Genomic DNA, 17,587 nt, shown 5'->3' with positions numbered 1-17,587 from the left:
AAGGGATCAACAGCATAAGGAAACAATTTGGTTCCCAAATTGAATGCTTCCTCCGTGCTGAAATAAACTTCTTCTTTTTTAAAACTAATTTCAGATAATTTGATGCAGATTATTAAGCATATATTTACCAGCAAATGCTTCTCAAAGAAGCATGACAAGAAATAAATCTAATTTGTCAACCCAAAAAGACCCAAAGTTTTAAATCAGATGAAGCGCATCTGAAAATATTGTTTGGAAGAAGACTGCAAAGGAGTAATTTTTAATCCAAATTAAGCAGGGCTGCTACAGGGATCTAATCCAGTTCAGCAGAACCAGAATAATGCTGTTTTATGTAGGGAGCAATGAGTGGGGTTTGCTGTGGGGTTTGTTAGTGAGCTGCTTACTTTTCTTGGCTTCTTCCTCTCAGGGCACCTATGCCACTGTCTTTAAAGGGCGCAGCAAGCTCACCAAGAACTTGGTTGCCCTGAAGGAGATCCGATTAGAGCATGAGGAAGGGGCCCCCTGCACAGCTATACGGGAAGGTGAGGAGCAGGGTTCATTTTCCAAAATGTAAACATACGGAGAAACATCAGGCAATGCTATTTCCACACACACTTGCCTTGCTTATACACAAACATGATAAGGAATGGAAACATCCGATCATGTGAACCTGCAATAGTAGCAATGGAAATACTGACAGTGGGGGCCACATGCCGGGGGGGGGTGCCTAAGCCAGATGCCAGAGTGGGTGAGGTAACAAATGTAAATTTTACCTTGCACAATAGGGTACTTTCTGCCCACACTCACAGACCCCCGCCCTCCATCCAGGCAAGCAAGAAACATTATCAGAGTTCAAGGGCACATTCCAGGCAGACAGACACACTCACTGAGGGTGAGAAACAGGGCTGGAGTGGGGTCTGGCTAGGGAGTTGTGCCCTGGGGGAGTCTTGAGGGCCACAGAGAGAGGCCTAGTAGTCTGCCTTCAGTCCCCAGGCCTGAGATTTTAGTGCATGGAGTATATCCCACCCGCACACCCTTGTGACTGAAGTCTCTCTGCCTTGCAGTTTCCTTGCTGAAGAACCTCAAGCATGCGAACATTGTGACCCTCCACGATATCATTCACACGAAATGCTCCCTAACTCTTGTCTTTGAGTTTCTGGTGAGTCAGGACCTTCTGTCTTACGGAGAGGCTGGCTGGTCCAGGCTTGTCTGCAGCGCAAGTGTTATTTGGGCAGTAAGGGAAGGGTTGTAGTTCAGTGGTAGAGCATCTGGTTCACATGCAGAAGACCACAGGTTCTATCTCTGGCATCTCCAGGTAGGGCCAGGTATCTCCTTAACTTGAAACCCTGGGGAGCTGCTGCCAGTCAGTGCAGACAGTACTGAGATAGATTGACCAAAGGTAAAAGGCAGCCTCCTATGTTCAGGGTCATTGGTTAGTCTGAAGGTTCCCCACCCCCACCCCACCCCCAACAGCAGCATCTTGCAGAAAATGTGGTCTCCATGTAACACACTGGTTAAAAAAAAAATGTTCTCCGACCACAGTTGCTTACCAATATTCCAGGTGGAACACCATGCAGGTCCCATTGGGTTTGGTGGGGCTTGTCCCTAGCTAGGTGTGAAGAGGATTTTCCTTAAATAGCAATAGAAAAGTGTGTGTGTTTTCTCAGAACAAAATGTGGTTTGAGTTCAGGAAACCTGGAAATTCTCCACAACATACGTGCCAGTTAAGGGACAAAATACTTGGACTGAATCTGACCTAGCTATGTTGATTAGGATAGTAACTTCGAAACTCTTGCTGTAGCAATCTACTAGTATGCATTCATATAATAAAACAGATACATCTGGAAAGGTTGTGTAGTTTTGATCTGTGTATGAGCCAGAGGAGACAGTTCACTTCGAGCGTCCACCCTGCTTCAAAACTGCTGGGAAATACTATTTGACTTGCATTTTTTTGTTGCCAAAGACATGTTTGGTCACTTCAGGGGCCTTGGTCTTCAAGGCAACTGGGGCCTCTCAGGACATGCTTGTCTTTGCAGGACAGTGACCTGAAGCAGTACCTGGATAACTGTGGGAATCTGATGAGCATGCACAATGTGAAGGTAAGTGAAAAGGGTGGATGGGTGCAGGGCTTCCTCTTCTGTAAAATGATTGGTAGGCTCTCAAGTCAGAGCAGGGGTGGGAATCTCCTTGAAGTGCCAACCCCTCATGGGCCCCATTGGCAAGTGGGCAGGGTTGCCCACCCTTTAGTCACATGGTGACCTATGTCAGGCGCAGGAAAGGAACAATTGAGGGTACACAGTTGAGGATGTGTTTCTGCTTGTTCCTCTGTAGTCACAGCTTTACCTGTCCCACACCTGATGGCAGGTGAGTGGCAGGTGTGTGTGACTTGCCCAGAATGGCCTGGTGGGTTAGACCAGACTCGGGCAGCCCAAGGTGTTTTGGCACCTCCAGTGAAACACCCTGCTGTCACCCCCATGATGGGGGGGTGCATGATCCATATTGAATCTCCACTGCCAGGTCCTTTCCAGATCCCCTCCTCCCTTAAGCAGAAGCTGGTGCAAAGCCCCCCAACCAGGTGGCAAAGCTGAGTGGCAGAACACTTCCCCTCTCACTGACTCAGCAGGAGGGGAGGCATTCCACAGAGCTTTGCCACTAGTCCCTCTTGGCCCCTAGAGGCTGGGGCAGAACAAGGGGGACACCCCAAGAGGGATGCTGCCTGAGGTGGCTGCCTCACCTAGCCTCATGGGTGAGCCGGCTCTGAGACTGGAGGTCTGGTAGGCCAAATTATGCAGGTTCCCCCACTGCCAAGTTGGAGGATTTTCCATCTCTTTCAGGAATGGTATCTCATGCCTTAATTCTCCACAGAGCAGAGTCTACCATTAAAGTATCTCTAACTGCTTTCTCTCTGCTCTTCTTTCACTGTGGTTCCAAGATCTTCATGTTCCAGCTGCTGCGTGGTTTGTCCTACTGCCACCAGCTTAAGATCCTACACAGAGATCTCAAACCACAGAATCTGCTCATTAATGGGAAAGGGGAACTGAAACTTGCAGATTTTGGTAAGTTAGGAGGTAAGCTGGGGAAATGCCAGCACAAATTTCAGCTCTGTTTTGAATAGGAGGGTACTATGTCAGGGAGGAGAAGGACCAACCTGTGGCCTGCCAGATGTTTTTGGACTGCAGCTTCCATCTGCCCCAGCCAGCATGGCCAATGGTCTTGGGAGGAAGGGAGCTGTGATTCGGGAACCTCTGAAGGACACCAAGTTCCCTATCCCTGGCTTAGGTGCTCCTACATTTTCAGATTGTGGGGAAATTATATTGGGGGACTTCTACCACTACTGCCCCCCACCCCACTTCTAATTTACATGCAACAAGTTTTAAACGGAGTGAAGATGTTTGCCAAACACAGACTTTCAATTATTTGTTCATGTGGTGCTTTATACATTATGGCTTAGAAACCATATGAAACTCCACACGCGCACACACACACACACACACACACACACACACACACTTTAGGCTGCAATCCTATACATAGTCACCTCAGCGTAAGCTCAGCTCAACTCAGTGAGACCCACTTTTTATTAGACTTCTCTAGGATTGTGCTACTGGCAACTTGTTTTCCAAATATTCTGATCCTTCATGCTTTGCACCTCTGTGCAGCTCTCAACAGCGCTTGTGGAATATATGACCAACATTAGCAAAGCATTGCAATTTGTGATGCTCCATGAATCCTGTTGGGCTGCTGGGTTTACTTTCCAAATCCAAGGAACAATTTCCATTATTGCTCTTATACAATTATGCAATGCCTGGTCAGCGAAGCAATCACAAAATTGATTTTTCCGAGCTCAGCCCACTGTATTTTTCTCTTGATTCTTTAATAAAATACTCTCAGCCACTCTCTAGGGCCACTGTTGGAATCATGGTAGATAGTGTGGTACCTGCTAAAGCCCACGCCTTTTCTGGGGACTCACTGTCCCTCACACATACTGTTAGGATGAAACTGGTAGTCGCAAACCACAGGATTGCATCTCACTGACTTCCCTTCCACCCTTAGGTCTAGCCAGAGCCAAATCTGTCCCAACAAAAACATATTCCAATGAAGTGGTCACATTGTGGTATCGGCCTCCTGATGTCCTACTAGGATCCACAGAATACTCCACTCCCATTGACATGTGGTGAGCCAAGGGGTCTGTGTTTGGGAAAGGGTGGGTACAATAATTCTCTCCATTGTGACTTTTTCCTCCCGGTTTGCCTTCTCCATATTGCTTCCAGAGCCTTTTCAGTGTTTAACACTATTCAGGAGGAATGTGGGACCTGGTACTTTACAGATGTTTGGCTGGATGCCAGCACTCATCATTCCTGACCATTGGCCATGCTGGCTGGGTCTGGTGGGAGTTGGTCTCCAGTATCATTTAGAGAGCTATAGGTTCTTCATCCCAGTTACAGACAGTTTCTCGTGGCTTGTTCCTTCATGTTCCTGAAGTCCTTCTTTTCTCTACTGATTAGTTTAGTGGGAAAGGTGATGGGGGGAAGAAACAGTTCCTGCCTCTCATATTGTCTTCTGCAAAACATCTTGGTGGTCCTCCTGCTTTTTCTGCAGAGACTGAAGCAATGAGAGGAAGACTTGGCAGAGAATAGGATGTTCTGAAGGACCCGATTGCTTCATGTTCTTGTATCTCTTTTTGGTCTGTGGTAGGGGTGTGGGTTGCATACACTATGAAATGGTCACAGGGCGCCCCATGTTCCCAGGATCGACCGTGAAAGAAGAGCTGCATTTAATATTCAGGACATTGGGTGAGTCCTTTGTAATTCTCTATTTCTTGATGTGGACTGGGGAGGAGGGTGGAATGAATAGAAGAGTACAAAAAAAACTGTAGCCTTTAACAGCTACGTGTGAACTAGCAGGGTTATTTGGCTGGTGAAAGAATGCACAGCCCCCAAAACAAATCTCTGTCAATGATGTTTTCATAATTTAAATATGCATCCAATGTTTTATTTTGTTTTGTTCTGATTTTGTTTAAGAGCCAAGTGTGGTGTAGTGGTAAGAGTGTTGGACTAGGACCAGGGAGACCAGGGTTCAGATTTCCACTCAGCCATGAAGCTCACTGGATGACCTTGGTCAAATCACCTCACAAGGTTGTCCTGGTGATAAAATGTGGAGGGAGAGAAGTATGTGAAACACCTTTAGCTCCTAGGAAAGGTGGGATATAAATGCCCAAAGTCCCAAGTTTCTTACCCATCATTTTCAGTTTAAAAGGGTCTGAGACAGCAGGGCTAGAGAAGCCCAGTCAGATTACACAACAGTAGGCTAAATAAGTTCAGTGACTCAGCATCAGGCATCCTTCTGTGTTCTAACAGCCCAACACTCCATTTGGTTTCTGAGTCTTTTAACAGCAAGTGTGTTTCTCAGCGTTCCTCTGCCGTGAAAAGGGCTTTGTGACTGTGGGTGGATGGATTTCCCTCCCTCTGTGTTCAGCTAAGGTTGAGTTTTTCATTATTCTAAATGCCATATATTGGATTCCATCTTGTGCAACGCTCCATGTGGATACAGTAAATGTGCAACTAAGCCTATTTCCTGCAGGAACCCCTACAGAAGAATCTTGGCCGGGCATCACATCCAATGAGGAATTCAAGGCATATAATTTCACACAGTATCGAGCCCAGCCATTGATAAACCATGCACCAAGGTAGGACAATGGCCTTAAAAGGCAGGTCAGACTTTTTAATAGGCTTCTGCTGCTGGAAAATACTGGGGGAAGGAAAGCACCAGTTCTTGTTTTTCACTGGATAAGCATGCACACAAAACAAGCAAGGGTGACTGAAGAATCTCTGTTAATTGTGTGGAATAGTATATCAATAATCTGCATTGTGATCAACATATGATCAACAGTTCTTCTTTTTCTCAGTATACACCATCCCCATCTCCTTTATTTTAGGGAAGTGGGGAGGTCCATGAAATCTTTGCCTGCATCCTCCTTTGTTTTGGTCTTTCTGGGGCTGCCACTAGGTGGCATCAGCATTCTGCAAGCGGCATCCATGTCCAACTTGTTGAGTTGCCTCTTCCCCAGGAAAGAACTTAAATTGCCAGCTGTGGACTAGTATTTTCTAGACGTTCCACAGCTTTTCTTCATATGTTGTCCCAAGTGTACTGCCCTTGACAATAGCCAATTGCCTCCCAAGCTCCTTTCTTCTCTTGCAGACTGGACACAGAAGGAATCGACCTTTTGATGAGTCTCCTCCTGGTAGGTGGCTTCAGTTGCTGAGCCAGATACCAAAGATTCCATGCTTCATCCAACATATACTTTGCTGCTGCAGCTGCTTATTGTCCGGGATGGTGGTGATGGCTAAGTACCAATTTTAGTGGTTCTCCCACTTAATGGCTTAACAGGGAGTATCTAGGTGCACAGGGCAGAACCTCCCAATGACAGCTGCAAACATTCTACCGAGGGAATTGTTTCAAGTGTCCATCTGCTTCTATGAGTCTTGATATTTCTGACAAAGGCATCTTTGTGCCTGCTTCTTTTCAAGGGTATAAAAGGTTACATGGGGATGGTTTTTTTAAAAAGCTTTAAGATACAGATTATGTCCCCTTTCTTACCTCATACAGACAATGGCTTGGAGTGCCATAGATAAATGAATGAAGTTTCACATCAAAGTGTAGATCTCTTTGCCAGTGTAAATAATAATATTTTTGATGATTTGTGAGAGAGATGTATTTACTTATTTGTTTGTTTATATAGCCATCTGTCATGGATGCTTTAGCTGAGATTCCTGCATTGCAGGAGGTTGGACTAGATGACCCTTGGGTCCCTTCCAATTCTATACTACTTTTATACCATGAGACTCTTAATCTCATGGTCATGGGTTTGAGCCCTGCATTGGGCAAAATGATTCCTGCATTGCAGGGGCTTAGACTAGATGGTCCTCATTGCCCCTTCCAGCTCTATAATTCTTTGATGCTATTATTGTGTCTCATTTTGCATTTAAAACCCAAATGAAAATCCATATACAGTTACTTGTTTTATCACAAAATACAATGTGTTTTCTCTCAATGTACACACTTCTAAATGTATTATATCCTAAATTGGTGTGCATTTTGCGGTGCATTTTTTGGGCAGGGAATCAGACTCCAAAATTTGAGCAGGTGCAGAATCATACTCACAAACTCAAAATGAGCACCTGGGCCCATGATGTAAATGCTGGTACTTGCCTGTACATGGACACTTATGTCTAATCATATTTTGATCCGTGTATTGTCCTTAGCTTAAAATGAGGCTGATTAGCTTTAAAATGCTGACAGAACTAAATTCTCCTCCCCCTCCAGGTGAGAAACAAACCCAATTGGTAAGCAAAGGCCAAAGAAATACTACAGCCATTGCCAGGAAAATTCATAGCACAGAGACCTGGGAATAGTTGGGCAGCCCAGACCTTATTGAGTTAAAAAACAGAAGACCCTGATCAAACCTATCAGACCATTTAAATTACCCCAAACTGGCTGGTGTCACTGGATCAGTTTCAGAGGCTCCCTCTGGGAGACAGGGAGCTGCCCAGTGTTATGATTGCTGGATCCATCAGATATCTCACTTGCTGCCCACCCACAAGTTAGTTATGGGGGAAGCCTACTAAGGGCACCCTGCCCTAGCCACCCTAGGGTCAGGCACTCACAGATCAAAACTATGTCAATACCTGTTAGCTGTTAGGTATGACTTACTGCCACTTCACAGACACAGAAATGACCAAAGTGGAAATTAGCATGTAAGCCAGTCCTCAGAAAAGGATTTGCTCAAGGAAATGCAAGATGTCTGGTCATAATGGGGAACTGAGACAATGGTTCCTCCGTTCTTGACCTGAACTTTGATCTTTCCAAGCTTCCGTAATCGAAATCAATGGAAGTCAATCAATGCTTGGCAGGGGGTCGGACTCGATGGCCCTTGTGGTCTCTTCCAACTCTATGATTCTATGATTCTAAGTCCAGAGCATTGTTGATTGTTCTGGTGGCTTGGCCCTCCCTCTCCTGCCAAGATTCTCTTGCTCCTGTTCAAGCTCTCCTAGGAGAGACATTGTTTTGCTCTGCAGCAGCTGCTTGACCTATCCTAGCTGAGCCAAAACTAAAGTACAAAACGTAGAGTTCCTCAGGTACAATTGCATTTATCTTGGTCAGTGGGATATGAAGTGGCAGGGAATATTTCACTCAGGTTTGGCCTTGAAAGCCAAGGAAGCTTTCTCCTCCCCTGCTCAACTTCGATTACTGGCCTTGCTTTCCTGTATGTGCATATTTCAAAGGGGAAGCCTGCGTCATCACCTATTCTTTCCATAATCATTGAGACCATTAAAGTTCAGTCATTCTTTCCAGGTGCATTATAGCTACACACAATGATAATGCAAACTCTACAATGAAGATCATATTTATCCTTCAAGGACCTTACGATTGTAATCTTCTGCACGCTTACCTGGGAATAAGCCCCACTGGACGCAATAGATCTTGCTTCTGAGTCTGCATGCATATCGCTGTGCTTTAAAGGAATGTTGTATAGGATCAGAACAGCCTTGCAAAGCAGGGTAGGCTGAAAGAGATCGGCTTGTCCAAGATCACCCAGTGCTTCCCACTTGTTTCACTATGCTGTCTCTGTGTACAGGCAGGAAAGTATAACTGCCAGATAACAAGAAATGCCACATATTATCCAGAAAGATAGAATGTGGCTGCCTGTAGCCTGAGCAGCAAAAAGAAAACATGCACGGCACAGCTACACAGGAGAGTTGAGTATTTTGCTGAATCAGTTGACCTCCATGAGCCACATAGCACCCATACTGAGCTGCACAGGAATGTAGGAGGGTTCAGGAATCAGGCATGCCTGCATACATACTCACACACTCAAATAAGCACCTGGGCACATGAGATAAATGCCCATACTTGCATGCATATGGACACTTATGTGTAAACCTTTCTGCCTCTCTCTCTTGCTAGTATGAAGCCAAAAGACGCATTTCTGCAGAATCTGCCCTGCGGCACCCTTACTTTACGGCACTCGGTGAACAAGTGCACCTCCTTCCTGAGAGTAAGTGTGTGACCACTGCTGCATGGAGCAGCTATATTCTTCTCCCCTGCTTTGACTGTGCAGGTGACTCACTAAATCTACCGTATTTTTGGCCCTATAAGATGCACTTTTTCCCCTCCAAAAATTAAGGGGAAATGTGTGTGCATCTTATGGAGTGAATGCAGGCTCCATGGCTTCGCATTGCTTTTGCTGAAGCCTGGAGAGTGAGAGGGATCAGTGCGCACTGACCCCTCTCGCTCTCCTGGCTTTGCTTCGCTGGAGAGGTGCTGCACAGCTTTCCCTCTCTGCGCAGCGCCCCTTCAGCGAAGTGGGAGGAGAAATGGAAGGGGCTCCGTTTCTCCTGCCGCTTCACTGAAGGGGCGCTGTGCAGAGAGGGAGAGAATTTTTTTTTCTTGTTCTCTAAAACGAGGTGCGTCCTATGGTCGGGTGCGTCCTATAGAGTGAAAAATACGGTAGTTCAAGGAGCACAGCCTGTTTTCCTTATTGCTGGCTTAAAAGAAAGGGGATGGGGAGTTTGAGTGCAAGGAGAGAGATAGTTCCCAGAAAATGAACTGCTGCCGGGATGAACCACCACTGACATTTTTGGTAAAACTTAGTACAGTAGTCTCTTTGCACAGACAACACTACTTGGAAAGATTAGAAGCAGTTCTAAGAGAGTCATACAGCATCAAGGACTTTACTGGAAACCTAAGGCTTATGCTGAGACCTTTATTCCCTTCCTGCCACCCACACACACTGGTATACCAGACAGACATTTCATAACTCTCCTGTAATCCTTGTTTTCTGTAGTATAAAAATGGGGCTGGTGGCTGCTCTCCTATACACACTTTCCTGAGAGCAATTCCTATTAAACTTAGTGGTCCTTGCTTCTAAGTAAATCTGCATAGGATCAGAATGGCAAGTGAACTGTGAGCAATACAGTCCATATTCTCTGCCCTTCATCTTCAACTAGGGGCATCTCTTCCTGTCTCTATGCTTCTGTCTCAGTTCTCTGCAGAAATTGTAATTGTGAGGTACGGTAATTCTCATCCCCTCTGTCCTTGTCTCCTCACCCACCCTTTTCCTCCAGCTGCCTCCATCTTTTCTCTGAAAGAAATACAACTTCAAAAGGACCCTGGCTATCGAGGCTCAAGCTTCCAGCATTCTGGTAGGTACCTGATGCTTTTTTGGTCTTATTGTCTTGTGGGGTGGGAGATGAGCGAGTTTCAGGGCCTTTCAGAAACATGTTGTCTTCTGTGCTACTGAGCCACTCAGTCGTAAGTCTCCCAAGTGTAAAGCAGCCATGTTTCAACTTGATCTCATAGCACACTTCTCTGTGCGTGCTAAAGCATTATTGAAGCCTGATTTTGCTGCCACCTAGTTATAGCCATTGCAACCCAAAGTCCATCTTGTAAGTACCCTGGTGTAGTTAGCAAAATGGAAAGGGGGAGGGTAGTGTCCATCAAATCTTTTGCCCTGCTAATAGTAGGATCCCAGTAGGCCAAACTTCCTTCCCACTTGTTCTTATGACATTCCCTGGACAAAAGATCTGACAGTGCTTCTTTACAATAGACAGTCCCACTCATATGTACACCTTGAATGGGAAGCTTTTAATGTTCCTGTCCCTTGCTGTTCCTGTCCCTGTATCTTGCTGTGTGCACTTGCCCAATTTCCAAGTCCGTTTGTTCTGAATGTAGCCTTAGTTATGGTGACAAAGTAGATCTATAAGCATTATCCAGGTTCCTGGGCTCTATTGGCTGGCTGTCCTTTTTTAAGACTGTTTGAAATACATATTTTAACTATTATTATTATTATTATTATTATTATTATTATTATTATTATTGATTACTACTACATCCCACCTTTCCTTCCAAGAGGCTGAATGTGCTGGTGTACATGGTTCCTGCCCTCCCTCTCTTATTTTATCCTCACAACAAGGCATGAAGCCAGTGAGCAGTATTTGAAGTATTAGCTAGCGTGCAGCACAGCATGGCCTAACTGCTTCTGAGCGATAAACTTCAATAAACCGTACAATGTCCAGAGCCCCTCTCTGGCACTTGTTGTGACTGCTGTGATAATTTAAATCATTATAAACCTTTAGAGGCTGAGGAAGAAGGGACTGAGCAGCTTTCTCTCTCACGCGCTCTGTCTTATCCAAATATCCATCTTCACACGGCACCCTTCCTCACGTGTAATTCAGCATGATGCCCACACTTGAGGGTTCTGTGAGAACAAAAGAATTGCACAAATCAAAGAGGAAAGCCAGAAGTTTCAAATTTGGGTATTAGGATACATTGTGCAAATGTATATTTTTTTCGCATTTATATGATTTATGGGATCGTGACTTCAGATTTTGCCTCACCTTGGCATAGAAGCTGTCAGCCCCCCCCCCCCACATCCTTTTCCCATGCTAGAGATTGTTAGAAAAAAATGTTAATCAAATATTGTGTACATTTCTGGTTCTAAAAGGATATTGTGGAGCTAGAAAAGGAACAGAAAGGGTCTTGTGCTCTTAAGTTTCTCGGGATTTATAAGGGCACCTTTATCTGCCCTTCCCCCTGGAATAATGTACCCCTAAAGAGAGTAAGCTGCCTTATACTAAATCAGAGCATTGATCCATCTAGCTCGACTGCTTCAGTTTGCAGAATTGGCACTATTGCAGGTGCCACATAATACTCGTTCCGCATTTGTAAGAACTTAATCATTTAGTGCAGGCATAGGCAAACTCGGCCCTCCAGATGTTTTGAGACTGCAGTTCCCATCATCCCTGACCACTGGTCCTGTTAGCTAGGGATAATGGGAGATGTAGTCCCAAAACATCTGGAGGGCCGAGTTTGCCTATGCCTGGTTTAGTAGCAGCAAAAACACTTTGAAACCCCCTGCCTATTGATATCAAGCAAGCACCTTCACTGTATTCTTTTCAGTGCCTGCAGAATATATTCTTGGTTAGACAAGCCTTCCCAGATGCTTAGAAATACTGGAGTGACTTTTAATCTATTTTAGTATATTTTAACTGTTGTATGTTTTAAAGAATGACTGAAATTTTTTCTTGATTTCTTTTCCCCCCCTGTTTGTAAACTGCTTTGAGGGTTGTTGTTTTTTACAATCAAGCGATGCATGAATTTTAAGAAATAAATGAATGAATAGCTCAACATTGCCTACACTGACTGGCAGCAGCTCTCCAAGTTTTCAGACAGGATTTTCTCCCAGTTCTACCTGGATATGCCAGGGATTGAACCTGGGATCTCCTGCATGCAAAGTCCTGTGGAACTACAGCTCCAAGCCATGTGGGAAATCTGTGGCAGAGAAGAAATTGCATTCTGAGTTCCACCTTAGCCACTTAGAGCGATGCTCAGTATCTTGAGCATGAATCCTCCTCTAAAACTGGAGAAATGTAATGAACAAGGCAACCTTTAGGAATCATCACATTCCTGTGATGATGTGGCTCTGTGAACAATGAAGCTCTTGATTGCTGAAGTGTCACAGACGGTCCATTATGCTAGACCATACCCTATGGGCAAAAGCTCAGAGGACAAAAGATTCCTTGCGAAGGTAGACTGTGTGTTTGAATTGATAATTCAGGTGTATGGTTTGGAAATTGCACTTACATCACCTTCTGTGCAAAGGGCTCGAGCTACATTATGTTATAATTATCCCTCAAAATGTGAGTCAATGGACAATTGGAGATAAAACTGGGCTTGAGAGGCTGGTTCAGTGACCAAACCCCAATATTGTGCCAGAGATCCCTTTGCAGAGGCTTTGTCCTTGCGTGCCTCAGTTCCCCGTATGTTGCCACCCTGTTCTGTGGAGGAAAACTCCTCTTTGAAATACCCTTTGCTGTGTAATCTTCCAGGCTTTGACCCATCGTTCTCAGGCCTTTTTAACATTTCTCATTTCCCCCCAGCTCGAGGAAAGAACAGGAGGCAGAGCATATTTTAAACCTGGTTTAACTCATTCATTGCATCACTGGGGAGATCAAAGCACTGAGAAGGGAGAGGACCACACAGATCCCATGGAGGCCACGCTCAGAATGATGAAGGCCGGTATCGATACAACCAAAGCTGCCCTGCATTACAAAACTGCTGCATGACTGCTTTCCAGGATTCCACAACTTTCAGCAGTCCCCCACCCACAACACCCCAGCCCCCATCCATCACACAGCAATTGGCATAATCCTACTCTTTGGATGACGATCAAGCAATTAACTGCCCCAAGTACGCTTGCTGCTGCTTTAGAGGGAAGCAACATGGAGGCAGCAAGCCAGGGCCAGGATCTCGCTGCAGAGTCAACACCTGCTTTGCTTCTTAGATGACGTGTCATGATGAATGTGCAGAATTCCATTCTTTGTTTCTCCCCCCACCCCCATCACCAGGCGACTCCTAGGACAACATGATGAGTATGATGTTAACAGCAGGAAAGCCCTTTGATCCACTTTTATGCAGAGTTCTCTGGCTTTGAACTGAAAAGGAAACCTGTTTTCTTTTGAGTTGCTTCTGCTCTCTTTATCGCGAATGAATCTCAATTCCAAATGGTACAAACATTTAAGAGCGAGGATGGGAGCGGGAGGCCTTTTGCTGGGTTTTCTTTGCCCTCTCGCTCCCTGCCTCGTTCTGTTTCCCAGTGTTTGTTTTCTGAACTGAAGCTGCTATACAAGGAATCGTGATTTCTTAGATTTCTACCCAGTGTTTCTGAGAATCTCTCTGTAGCTCGTCCTGAGAATCATTCATCAGAAACCTAAATAAATAGGTGCACTTTCGCTACAAAAGAGATCCAGGATCCCAATAATTCAGGAATTGCAGAAACAGCTGAGTCCCTATAAAATGTGTCACGGTAAAATGTGAAAGAACTCAAGCCATCCTTCCATTTGCTATTCCAAGTTTCTTTTGTGGATTCTGCCTTTGTGACCAGAGTTCAAAGATATTCGGTCCCATTACTTTTTGCCCATATCACCAGGGAAAGAAACCTTATTTAATAACCAGTAAATGTTTTCAAAGGACACACATGCACACAAACTGAAATCCATTCATGTTTACTCAGAAGTATATCCTGTTATATCAGTAGGGCTTACTTCCAGGTAAGTGTGCAAAGACCTGCAGCCATATGAACCCAGTGAAATCTGTAGGACCTAAGTGTGCTCTTAGGTTCCAGGGCAGGCAGTTTGTTTTTGCTGCATCAGCAGCAGTTGCTATTTCGGCAAGTCAAACAAGGCTCTTTGGGGAACATGTCTCCAAAAGTGCAGACCAGTTCTGAAAATGTCTTGATTGTGAACGTTAAAAAACAGAATCTGAACTTCTGTCATTTTTCCTGTATTGGTCTATTTTTATTTCAACCGTCAGCTAGCCACCAGTGGGGTGTGTGTATGGACAGAAATGTCATGAGAAAATAGCACATTCTTATTAATCAGATATGGTTTCTTGCCTGCCTGTTCTGAGGTCTTATCCTGATTATAAGATTCAATCGGTACAGCCTCATGAGAGAAATAACCCCTCAGGGTTGCCAGTCACTAAAGGGAGACATTTGACTGAGTGATATTTCTGAATACTGGCAGGACCATACAGGCATCTCTATGGGGCAGTAAACCAAGCACACAGCTGGACTTACCAAGAAACAGATTCCATAAGGAGCACCAAGTGAACTGCCTCCTCTCTTTATCTCTCTGATTTTTCTTTTTTCAAATAAACTCCTGGCCAGGCAGGGTTTAGAGACAGAGATGGTGGCATTGCTGCCCTTTAAGTTGAAAACTTAGGTAAATAAGCTAGCATTGTAGTTCCCCTTCCTAAGGCGAGGTGTTTGGGACCAGGAAAGATTTTACTGCAAATATTGCATGTATTTCTATCCAAGGCAAATAATTGGGTGTCTAATACAAATCAATATGTGAAATTCAGCCTCTTCCCTCCTGCTGCTTTTTACCCAGCGATGCTGCAGGGACAGTGGAATCTACAACTGACAGAATTCCCCTTCTCTGCAACTCTTAAGGGCATGACTGGGCCTGGACTCAAGATGGAGCGATCCTATGACCTCTTGACATCTTGAGCCCTTCAGACTTCCCTTGCCTGTCCACTCCTTCCTGATCATAATGCACAACCCTTCCTGCTGCGCTCTGTGTGATGTTTTACCCCAGACTTTCTTTTCTCATCCTATCTTCATGCTGCGTCACCTGCAGCTCTTGTTTCCTCAAGCCACTGCTTTTCAACCCACTTCTTGCTTTCATCCATTTGCTTTAACCATCCTTTCTCTTGGCCTACCTGTGCTGCATTCCTCATAACATAGCTCCCTGATAGTGGCTACCTTGGGGTTCATTCAAAATTCCTTTTGCAAGAAGCTGCTTGGTTTCTTGTTTCTTTTCCTCAGGCCTCCTTAATCCCTTCAAGTTCTTGTTTCTCAGTTCACAGGCTACTTTGTACCCTTCCTTTAACCACCTTGCCTCTGGATCTTCTGTTTTTGAAGCTTCCCTACCTCCTGGGGCTTTGCACTGCCCGGCAAAGTTGTTCCTATCTCTACAGTTTCCATTCAGCCTTACTCTTCAGCCAGACTGCCATCTTTCCCTTCCCTCACAGAAGTTGAACAGAAACTATTCTGACACCTTTAATTTCCTGAACCTGCAGATAAACACATTTTACATCGACGCATCATTTCAGCCAAACTGTTTGGAACAAATAGGGCCTCTTAAAATAAGGTGGTCCCGGCATATTCAGAGGATGCTTATGTGTGCCAAAGTATTTTCATCTGTAGATTAAGAGGTAAATAAATGTTTAGAAGAAGTTTGACAGCCTGTCAAGGAGCTATGCACATGGACCTCCAAGATCTATGGACTGCAGAGGGCAGTTAAGCCAGGTAATGTTGAGTGTGTCAGTTGAAGTGGGAGGAGAAAAATGGGCAGGTGGATTTGCCTGCTTGAGTTTCTTAAGAATATTATTGGGGTGGGGGGAGGCTAGGGTTAGCTGGATGCATCCCATAAGTTAAAAAACAACACACTCCTCAACATGCTGTATTCCCCCCCCCCCTCACTTTCTTACTCTCAGATTCAGGGCTGGCAACCAGCCTCAAAATTCCATCCTTAAAGCTCCGTCTTTAAAGTTTTCAGGAGGATGGCACCTTCTCTGCCACTCTACCAACCCTGATCAGTACTAGAGTGGTCCTGTTCCAACCTAGAACAGGCCCTTTTCCCACCATGATGTTTTGTTACAGGTGCCTTGTAGATTTTGCAAGAGTAAACTGTAACTGGAGGCAGGGAATGTGCATTTCAGCATGCAACTGTGCTCTTAGAGATGCAGATTTCCATTTTTGAGTCAGGTCCTGCTGTTGCTTCCACAGGAAAACATCATGTGAGGCCCACTCATTTTGGTGGTGCTTCTGTATTAGTACCTCAGAGGTTGGATTATATATCAGGCCTTACGACTACATATACATTTACATTTCAGAACTCTTTACATGCTTCTGTTTCTAAGTCTAAGCCTTCAGGCTTGTACTTGCTTACATGAGAGTAATCCCCATTGAACTCAGTGGGATTCATTTCCGAATAGACGTGTAGGATTACCCTATTAGTGTGGTGCAGGAAAAAGCAAAGCACTTCTCTAATCAATGGAAATAAATAACTAAGCACAGCTCACCAGCTTTTCTCTTCACCATATGCAAATGAAGCAAATTTTGTATGTTTTTGTGAAGTCGGGATATTAGACTAATAACACATGTCCCAATAAACACTCTGTTGAGCTGAGCTTATAATGGTATTGTTTACCTCATTCCATGCTCAGATTGAGTGCTTCAAATAATTGACTGCATGTGAATGCTTAATAGTCACTTAGTATTGACTGAGCTGGGGACGCAGGGGGCGCTGTGGGTTAAAGCCTCAGCGCCTAGGACTTGCCGATCGAAAGGTCGGCGGTTCGAATCCCTGCGGCGGGGTGCGCTCCCGCTGCTCGGTCCCAGCGCCTGCCAACCTAGCAGTTCGAAAGCACCTCCGGGTGCAAGTAGATAAATAGGGACCGCTTACCAGCGGGAAGGTAAACGGCGTTTCCGTGTGCAGCTCTGGCTCGCCAGAGCAGCGATGTCACGCTGGCCACGTGACCCGGAAGTGTCTCCGGACAGCGCTGGCCCCTGGCCTCTTGAGTGAGATGGGCGCACAACCCCAGAGTCTGGCAAGACTGGCCCATACGGGCAGGGGTACCTTTACCTTTATTGACTGAGCTTCGCTGGCTATAGTGGCTCAACTGACAGTCCTATTTATGAGTTAACAGCTCAACTGCCTGTTTGATCCTTAGATGAAATTGCTCCCACAAGACACCGACTAAGCAAAGCATTTAATCGTATGCTAACGCTCAGCACCTAGTTTGCCTTATGGAGATCAATACACTAAGAATTAGGCTTGTGCCTGAGTACCTTGGTAGCTTACTGTAATAAATCTCTTCCAAGGTAATAGGATGATAATCCATATTTCTGCTTTAAAATAATGGGTTGGGGGCATATGCCCCTTTCCGTAAAACATACAAATAGATTTGTACACCAAAAAGCTGCCTTTGGTTTTTATCTCGCCCTTACGTACTAAAGCTTGATTCCTGTAATTCACTTGCAGGG

At 45.0% G+C, this 17,587-nt stretch overlaps 1 protein-coding gene across 7 annotated transcripts in view; it reads left to right on the top strand.

Moving 5' to 3' along the window:
* Positions 1-15,777, top strand: part of CDK18 (cyclin dependent kinase 18) — a 90,471-nt gene extending 74,694 nt beyond the window's left edge. For all 7 annotated transcript variants that reach the window (XM_083745582.1, XM_083745584.1, XM_083745583.1 and 4 more), the window contains 11 exons: positions 407-521; positions 1,044-1,138; positions 2,016-2,078; positions 2,912-3,035; positions 4,033-4,153; positions 4,675-4,772; positions 5,560-5,665; positions 6,178-6,220; positions 8,944-9,034; positions 10,104-10,181; positions 12,918-15,777. In XM_083745582.1, the coding sequence (XP_083601708.1) occupies positions 407-521; positions 1,044-1,138; positions 2,016-2,078; positions 2,912-3,035; positions 4,033-4,153; positions 4,675-4,772; positions 5,560-5,665; positions 6,178-6,220; positions 8,944-9,034; positions 10,104-10,181; positions 12,918-12,952 (969 nt within the window). In that variant the 3' untranslated portion in view covers positions 12,953-15,777. The remainder of the gene's footprint in view (positions 1-406; positions 522-1,043; positions 1,139-2,015; positions 2,079-2,911; positions 3,036-4,032; positions 4,154-4,674; positions 4,773-5,559; positions 5,666-6,177; positions 6,221-8,943; positions 9,035-10,103; positions 10,182-12,917) is intronic.
* The last annotated feature ends 1,810 nt before the right edge of the window (positions 15,778-17,587 follow it).

Source organism: Podarcis gaigeae (assembly GCF_964106915.1).
Source record: "Podarcis gaigeae genome assembly, chromosome: 6".
In the NCBI taxonomy this organism is placed as follows: domain Eukaryota; kingdom Metazoa; phylum Chordata; class Lepidosauria; order Squamata; family Lacertidae; genus Podarcis; species Podarcis gaigeae.
This window is presented reverse-complemented; position numbering and strand designations above follow the sequence as displayed.